This window comes from Erythrolamprus reginae, chromosome 1 (assembly GCF_031021105.1).
Source record: "Erythrolamprus reginae isolate rEryReg1 chromosome 1, rEryReg1.hap1, whole genome shotgun sequence".
NCBI classification, from domain to species: domain Eukaryota; kingdom Metazoa; phylum Chordata; class Lepidosauria; order Squamata; family Dipsadidae; genus Erythrolamprus; species Erythrolamprus reginae.
Window position 1 is genome coordinate 113,066,196 of NC_091950.1, and position 9,391 is coordinate 113,075,586.

At 37.7% G+C, this 9,391-nt stretch overlaps 1 protein-coding gene across 3 annotated transcripts in view; it reads left to right on the forward strand.

Annotated features, from left to right (window-relative positions):
* The window catches only part of BBOX1 (gamma-butyrobetaine hydroxylase 1), a 55,852-nt gene extending 49,472 nt beyond the window's left edge, over window positions 1-6,380 (forward strand). For all 3 annotated transcript variants that reach the window (XM_070761979.1, XM_070761989.1, XM_070761987.1), the window contains exon 8: window positions 284-6,380. In XM_070761979.1, the coding sequence (XP_070618080.1) occupies window positions 284-450 (167 nt within the window). In that variant the 3' untranslated portion in view covers window positions 451-6,380. The remainder of the gene's footprint in view (window positions 1-283) is intronic.
* The last annotated feature ends 3,011 nt before the right edge of the window (window positions 6,381-9,391 follow it).

Sequence of the window (9,391 nt, forward strand, 5' to 3'; positions counted from 1 at the left end):
GGCCCAGTTTCGGTCCACGGACTGGGCTTTGGGACTCCTGCTATAGTACACTGAGAAGTAAAATAAAAATTAAAAAGCAGTGACAAACTACTTTCATTTATTTTGAATAAATTGCCAAGAAAACTGCATACCGGTGCAATAATCAGATTTGTTTAGAGAATTACTGGCTTCAGTAATTCCAATTATTCTATCAGTAAGCCTTTCTGCTCCATCATATCCCTAATTAGTATAGATGTATTTACCACCAATTTTATTTTAAAATAATTCTTTGCCTTCTTTCTAGGTGACATAGTGGTATTTGATAATTGGCGTTTACTTCATGGCCGGCAAAGTTACCAGGCAGGAGCAGAAATAACCCGTCATCTTGAAGGAGCCTACGCAGACTGGGATGTAGTAATGTCAAGGCTCCGGATCTTACAAAAGAATGTTCTGAAGAGACAATGCCTTTGAAGCTTGGACTGAGGAGAACTCTTAGTCTTTTCTGGGATTGGATGTTTTTTCCATAAAGGAAAGTGAACCTGATATATTTCCAGTTTATTCAGGGCACTCCTGAATAAGCTAGGTGTTGTCTATCCTGTTGAATATGTAGATGATCTCTTAACAAGGAATAATATGGGTCCTTACAGGTAGTCCTCAACTTATGTCTGATTGTTTAAGCATTCAGAGTTATAACACACACAAAAAAAGTACTGATAACCTTTCTGCATGTGATTATATTTTGTGTGCTCAGCAACCTGTCCACATCTGCAGCCATTTGAAGTATTCTGCAGATGTGATCACAATTTAGAATACTTTTTCCAGGAACTGGTGCTTATCTCCAATTTGTAGCAAAAAATATTCTTTGCAGACAATTGATTCACTTAATGACTTTGGCATTTACGTAATGACTTTGGTGGATTCACTTAATTATGGTGATTTGCTTTATGACCATTGTATAAAATGTAAAAATGAGTTGGTCATGTGATGGCCCACTTATGGCATGACCTATGATCATATTTCTGGGCTTAATTACAATCATAAATTGAGGACTATTTGTACTATGAGAACACATGCTTTGCTCTTTCTTGCTAATTAGAGTCTGGGCAGCTTCCAAGTCTTCCAAAGAATATTGAAGAATAGACCAACCAAATAAGAATAGAATGGAATGTTGAATACTTTTAACAAGGTCCTATCCATTTTGGAGTCATATGCATTAGCACTGACAACAGGAAAGAAATCACAGATGGAACTGAGAAATCCATTGCTATTAATCAATCTGCTGAAAATCAGGTTATTTTCTTTTCATAGTCTTAAAAGTTAATAGTCTGTCTGATATTTCATCCTGGACATGTTTGTGGCTTTTCACAAATGAATACATGCTGACTCGTAGGCATAAACCAAAACAATAATTAACAACAAAAAAAGGATTTTTGTTTCAGTTTTTGAAGTAGCAGGATGTTGTTCTTATATTTGTGAGCCTTGTGAACATCAACATGGGATGCAGTGGTTCAGTAGTTAGGACACTGCATCTTAGACTGTTAAAGATCTACAGTTTGGCAGTTCAAGACCTGAGTGCTGTGAGATCCCATCACTTGTCTCAGCTCCTGCCAACCTAGCAGGTTTAAAGCATGCATATGCAAGTGGATGAATAAGTAACAAATTTAAGCATGCATGAAAGTAGCAGTATTCCATGATTCACCGAACACACTGGGCTGTGGTGTGATGTCATTCTAGCCAGGTGACCACATTGTCTCCAAAAGATGCTGGTTCTTTGGCTTAAAAAAGGCAGATGAGCACTTCTCCCTAAGGCTGGTCACAGCTGCAGAGCAAGACCCCTGGGGACAACTTTACCTCTTTTTTTCCTTACGTAGACCAACACGTTTAGTAGTAGTAGTAGTAGTAGTAGTAGTAGTAGTAATAATAATAATAATAATAATAATAATAATAATAATAATAATAATAATATAACAACAACAACAGTAACAACAACAGAGTTGGAAGGGACCTTGGAGGTCTTCTAGTCCAACCCCCAGCTTAGGCAGGAATACCACACCACTTCAGACAAATGATTATCCAACATCTTAAAAACTTCCAGTGTTGGAGCATTGACAACTTCTGGAGGCAAGCTGTTGCACTGATTAATTGTTCTAACTGTCAGGAAATTTCTCCGTAGTTTCAAGTTGCTTCTCTCCTTGCTTAGTTTCCACCCATTGATTCTTGTTCTACCCTCAGGTGTTTTGGAGAATAGTTTGCAATAATAAGTTAAAACTCATGTAAAACAAGCTATGGAAATCTTAAGCATAATGAAGTCTTACTAAATGAATATATTCATACAAAAATGCATATCATGAAAATTATAATGAAATCAAGTGTGCTTTTTACAGCGCCTAAAAATTTATATCATAGAATGGCAACAAATTATTGGAAGAATCAAACCACTGTGCACAACATACTGAGTTTAGCACAATGTATGAATTATTTTAATTCTAGTTCTTTGTAATGATATCTATCATATGAAATGAATAGTGCCTTGACTATTTTTCAAAAGTGACTTAAAAGAACTAAAACAAATTTCACGAGTGAATCTTAGTTAAGAGTTATAAAGAGTCTCCTGTGCATACTGTTGCTATGATTAATTATTATGGTGCTTTTTTCCCTCTTGGCTTGCAGCAAAGAAGTTGCAAGTAGGAGTGTCTTAACTTTTTATTGAACTATCATTTATTACCCCAATTCTGTTAAATTTATTGTTTTGTTCATTGGTTGCAACAAATAAGAGAAAACCAGCACAAAATATTAATAAAAAGATTAAAATGTGCAAAAAAAAATCAGTAAAAACATCAAAGCAGTATTATTGTAGCAAATACAATATTAGTCTTAGGAACTTTTGATGAAATATTGTCTCTGTTTAGCAGCTGCCCATGCAAATCTTGCTAATTTCTGTAGAATGGTCTTCTAATCTAAATTCATTAGGTATTCCATTTTATATGTATCAGGCCAAAGTAATTTTCTTAACAAGGAAGAATGCTGAAGTTTTCCAGGTGCTAAAGGAGAAATAGAGCAATACAATAAATAATGGATAAAATATTCTATAATATCCTTGGAGCAAGGGCAGAAGCACATTATTATGTGGTATATTAAGAAACCAGCCTCTCTAGCTGTGTCCACATCAGATAATGTTCACATTTTTTTTGTTTTATGAACCGTACCAGTTTATAAAACCAAATTTTTAATATTGTGATCATTTAAATAAATTTCAGACATTCAGTACCCTATTTTCAAATAATAATGCTTGCATAATTTGAATTTGAAAAAAAAAATCCAGAGGAAAAGCAAAGGTAAGCATATGAGTGGATAAAAATGTATTGCAGCAACTGCTGCAATGAGTGGAGAAATTCATTGGCTCTTGGAGGTACCACTTGACAAATCGGGGATCAGGTAGGGAGCGGAGGCCAGTAGCCAAGTAATTAAATACTCTTACAATTTATAAATGAAACTGCAAGATGATTGTACATAGTAAATTACTATTAAGTCAGGGATCTGTAAGTAGATGATCTATTCTAATGTGGAACATATCAGTATAAAATGTTCAGACAATTGAAAAGATTTCCTTAAAGTTACTAACATTATACAACATAGTATATTTATTCCAACTTTGACATCTGCAGTCATCTGCCTCCATCACAATCAACAGGAAGGTTTGCACAAACTTAATGCAAATTAATTGATCCACACTGAGCTGGATAATTTGTCACTAGAAGTCTGACTATCCTCTTCAGTTTCTGCCTTTTTTTAGCTACATATAAAATCTATAATTTGTACTCTGCTCATTACTGGGTTTTATTGCCTATATTTTCAATCTCTCTCTCTCTCTCTCTCTCTCTCTCTCTCTCTCTCTCTCTCTCTCTCTCTCTCTCTCTCTTTCTAGAAGTGATATGGAATCCAAAGGTTTTCCAAAAATGCCATCTTCATAGCCAATTTTCAGGATCCTATTTTTCTTTCCATAAACAGTAGCAGAGAGGATAGTTGAAACCAATATACTGTACGTACCTTCATCTCCTTTATCTTTCTACTACCTCTGCTCCCCAAAACAAGTGTTTTCAGAAATATAGGACAAGCAAGCTAACAGATTTAATCAATTTATTTGTGATCAAGTGATTCATTTGCCCCTCAGATTCATTTTGTTATGAGATAGGCAGGAAATAAATCCAATACATAAATTAAAAAGAAATACTGCAGCATTTAAGCAACCACTTATTCTAACATTCCCACATTTATTTCAATACAAATACTTGACAACGGCATGCAGAAATATTTCTTTGCATAATTTATCCGGCTGGAGACTGCCCCAAGAAAGCGAAAGTCTTAATTTGTACTTCAAATAATTTGTCATCAATGAAATCCCACATTCATGGATGCTGTTCTGGCTCCTAAATAGAATAGTGAAAGAGGGTTTCCATCTAGTGGCTTGTTATGGAAATCGTGCACAGTCTACAAACAGCAAATATTTGAATAACTAAATTGGATGAAATAATATTCTATAACTACCAGATCTGGGCAATCAGATGTCATCAGTGAGTGTAGATTTTTTGCCACCCAAATGTAATAGCTTTGATTTCACGACAACCTGTTAGCACTCCATATGATTAAAGAGGTAGATGCCAGGGCGATAAAATATATTTTAGTTGGTGAAACTCTTTGGTTCTCTCTCTCCCATCACCCTTCCTTCTGCAAAGCAAACAGCAGGTAATTGCATTTATTTATTGCAGTCTTTCTCAGCCTATATGTCTCCCAGATGTGTGAAAGGCCTACAGCACCCAAGTTGCAGTAGGTTGTTTATCTTTTCCCTATTTCTGCTAGTTCCATTATTTTGTTCCTATAGAAGATTCTGATCCTTTGTAAGACCACAGTGATTTCACAACGCTGATCATCTATAGATCACTTACAAATAAACTGTAACTGGAATACACTAGCGTCCACTTGTAAAAGAAGCAGAACATATCATTCAATTTAGATTCCAATTTAACTGTAAATTCTGATATTTACTGTTGTAAAATTGATTCCATAGGATAAAGATTTCCCCTCTCTTTCCTTCCCACCTTGAATATCAGATGAAAGAAAGAAAGGAGACTCTGAAGAACGGCAAACACATTCTCCCTAGTGGGTGGAGTTATCCAAAATGGGTTGATCTCATCCACTTAGCTTGCTAGACTGAGTCTGTCAATCTTATTTGAGGACTCCGCCTTTGCTTGGTGTCTCCAATTATGACTCGGTCCTCAGGACAGATGCAACTTGGTCATTTTCTTCTAGATTCAGAGTCTTCCTTATCTGAATACTGGCATACTTCAATTCGTGAGTTGCTTTTCTGGCTTCTAAATTGACAACTGACAGACGGACGATTGTGATCTCGAGCCTTGGTTCTTCTCACTTCAGTGATTGCTCATGTCATTGGTGGCATCAAGCTGCACAGAGCCTGGCCCTTGGCTCTTTTTCTGGGGGTTTAGCTTTCCCCCATGCATTGATACCTCTCAATAGAGGTTTCGTCTCTGTTACTTGGGTAGAAGAAGTAGTCTGGAGCGTTCTCGTGCTCCCTCCTTCCAGGAACCAATGAGTTGACAGGGAATCTCACAAGTGCAGAGAAGAGGGAGCCTCCAAACTTTCCATTTCTCAGCTTGCCCAGCGCAGTCACAGCTGCCTGGCACTAATGCGACCTAACCACTTGAATAGCTTTTCACTGCCTGTCACTGATCACCCTGGTGCCTTCTGACACTCCCTCTGCCCACCGCTGAGGAGAGCGCTGGCGTTGGAGTTTTGCACTTGTGCAGCTTGGCAATCAACATCCAAAGCAGGACATTAACTCTCAGCTTACAGGTTAGCAGGCCCCTAAAGCCTCTTGGGTCAATAGTGTTCTTCCTGCAGCTTTCAGTGGCCATTTTAATCAATCTAAAGGGGGCAAAATGTTCTGTTGGCTATTTTGCTTGTTACCAGCCCTCTGTCGGCCATTTTGAGAGACAGAATTTTTGCACCAAGGCCTTACTCCGTGCATTCCTTCCTGCATCATGGCTGGCAAATCCTCATCTAAATCTGGTGCAAGCAAAAATCCCCAAATATGGATGAGTGCCAGCCCAGCACTTATAGATACCATAGAATGTAGGGTCTCTTTGTCCCAGGAGAAGCAGAATGACATAGGGAGCCCTCCACCCAGGTGCAGTTCCAGCACAGAGTCCTGATTTTCCTTTTGCCCATTCTGGATGATAACTCCACCCTGCGAAAAGAGACATATCAGGCAAGCACCGATGCCCCATCTCCTAGCTCATCCTCACAAAGAAGTTGTGATATGTATCAGATGGATAGCCAGGTGGATACACAAATTGCTCTTAATGCAAAAAAGAAAACAAATAAAAGAAGCCGGGGTGGCGCAGCAGGTAGAGTGCTGTACTGCAGGCCACTGAAGCTGACTGTAAATCTGAAGGTCAGTGGTTCAAATCTTATCACCAGCTCAAGGTTGACTCAGCCTTCCATCCTTCCGAGGTAGATAAAATGAGGACCCAGAGTGTGGGGGTAATATTTATTTATTTATTTATTAGATTTGTATGCCGCCCCTCTCCGCAGACTTGGGGCGGCTAACAGTAGTAAAAAAGACAAATATAACAAATCTAATATAAAAAGTAATTTAAAAAACCCCAATTTAAGAGACCAATCATACAAACAGACATACCATGCATAAATTTTATAAGCCTAGGGGGAATATGCTGGCTCTGTTAAAAAGTGCTATTGCTAACATGTTGTAAGCCGCCCTGAGTCTAAGGAGAAGGGTGGCATAAAAATTAAATAAATAAATAAACCCATAATGAGCTATCGCAAATTTTTTAAAAGTGAAGGAAGGGGAACTATGAGAACATTAATCCTTTTTGTTTCAGAAAAATAATAAATACTGGGATATATCCCTCCCACTGGTTTTATATTTAATCACTGCAAGAATTTGATGGCATTATTTTACAGAGTTGTGAATGTTGGCACATCTGATTGTCCTAAATAGACCTCCTGTTAATGCTATTTTCTTGTGAAATGTTATCTAGGGGTTGGTATTTTTCTTGCCAATGGAACTATGTCAATACTGGCCACCAAGCTCTCCTCTCATAAAAATGCTAACACTGTGTCAACAAACAACATTGTTTGCACACAGAGAAGAAGTGTTGACCATTGCTCTTTAAAAACATGGGTATTCAGCTAAAAGGTCAACAGAAATTACCCTTTTACCCTACCTAACAATATTTGAGCTTTGTGAGAAGAACAAGATGTTAAACTGAAATCTGAAAAGTCAATATTTAAATGCTGCTGTGGCCTCCAAATGCGATATGTCAGAAAAGAAGGCAAACGGATACCCTGTTTGCTGCTATTGGCAAAGCAGCTTTTTCAAAATGAATCAAAACAATTTGCCATTTTTGTAAAATACCAAACATCTGCATTTGTACAAGCCTTGGAATCAAATATTTCTAATTCTTTTGTGCTTTTAGAGCTCAGTTTAACAATAATATAGTTGACAGATGTTATCACTCCCACGCCAGAAGTGGGTTCCTACCAATTCGGTAGTAATTTGCCAGCTTGCGTCGCTGGAGCTGGCAGTGACCCAGGTCTGCCACACCCCCGAACTGGTTCTTTTGGTGGTGTCGTGGGTGCCATTTTGCTTCTGTGCATATGCAGAAGTTGTTTGGGGGTTTTTAAGTACTGCACATGTGTGTCCCTGAGCAAATCAGCGGCAACACATTCCGGAATCCAAGCCTGTCCCACACTGTTCATTATAGAGTAGGATTCCAGCTAAGCATTACATTAACTCAGAGACAGGGAAACTATGGCCCTCCAAATGTCATTGAACTCTAACTAGAACCATCCATTATTGTTAGGTAAGCAGTAACAGAAAGTCCAGGGGTTTCCCAGTTCTGCAGTAACAGGTTAAGAAGAGTTTAATCTTTAGCACCAATGCTATTATTGTTACCACAAATGTTCAGGAAATGCATATTGCACATAAATTTGCTTTTGTTTGTGTGCAATATAAATAAAATGTGGTTTTTTTATGACACATGACTGGGAATCAGTAACTGAATCTCTTGGGGATCTGAGATTTAATTTCTATCAAGGGATATGATGCAATCTAGCTGACAGAATGGGCTTGCAAAATTAATATTTTATCCAAATCAACAAGCCATAAGATTAGGAATTCAAGGGTTTTGCTTTCTAGGGTGGAGTGTCACCACCCCCTTCTGAAGATCAAGAGGTCTTTCAGATGGAAGTTAATCTTCACAAGCCAGTCATATTGCCTTAAACTTTTAGCTTTTTCCAACTATAAGCAGATATGCTTTAGACCACGGGTCTCCAACCTTGGCAACTTTAAGCCTGGCGGACCTCAACTCCCAGAATTCCCCAGTGTGAAAAGCCAGCTCGGGAATTCTGGGAGTTGAAGTCCGCCAGGCTTAAAGTTGCCAAGGTTGGAGACTCCTGCTTTAGACAGCCCTGCATCTGGGATGATGAAGTCAGTTGATTGGAATAGTGTTTTCAGTAGGCTCCTAAAACCGCTTTTATTCAATGTGAAAAGATACCCAAACATTAATGTATATATCAGAAATCAATTTACCGAGTTCTTACTATATCTTTGTTAAAATTGCAAAATATAGAAACCTATGTCATACACTGAAAGCTTTAACTATTTTATTAAACAGGTGGATAAGTAATTTCACTACCATAGCTTGGTTATTTACATTTTCATCACATTGTAATTTGGTCATTTCTGGAACTCTTCCATAGGAGAAGGAAAATGAGTTTTAAAACAGTCCATAGAATGGGAATTTAATCCTTTTTGTACATTTATGAATACAAAATTACCTTAATTATTTGGCACAAGGGTGAAAAATGTCTAGCAATGCTCATTTACTCATTACTGTCTTAATTTGCTACTTAATTAAAACTATGAAGAAACTTGGGGTATCTTTAAAGACTTATAATCTGACATTTTGTAGATTGAATTCGTTTTTAAATGGAAATATATTCATTATATATTATTTTTATTATTATTATTATTATTGCTGCTGCTGCTGCTGTTATTACTATTAGTAGTACTACTACATTTGATAGCCTTGATTACTTTGATTACTTTTTTCTGCAAACTGATGTCTATGCCTCCAATTAATTTATAGGACACTAATGGCTAACCTTTTTCTTGTTGCATGCCAAAAGCATGCACATGTATACTGACACCCATAATACCATGTATGCATGACCCCTGCCCCCCATGCATGCACATGCACATGCACCCTGCACATGCTCCCCTCACACATGCGCATATTACCCCCATGCTCCCTGACCCTGTGTGGAGGGCCTCAATTTTTGCCCTCTGGTGCCTGGAGAGGACAAAAAACAG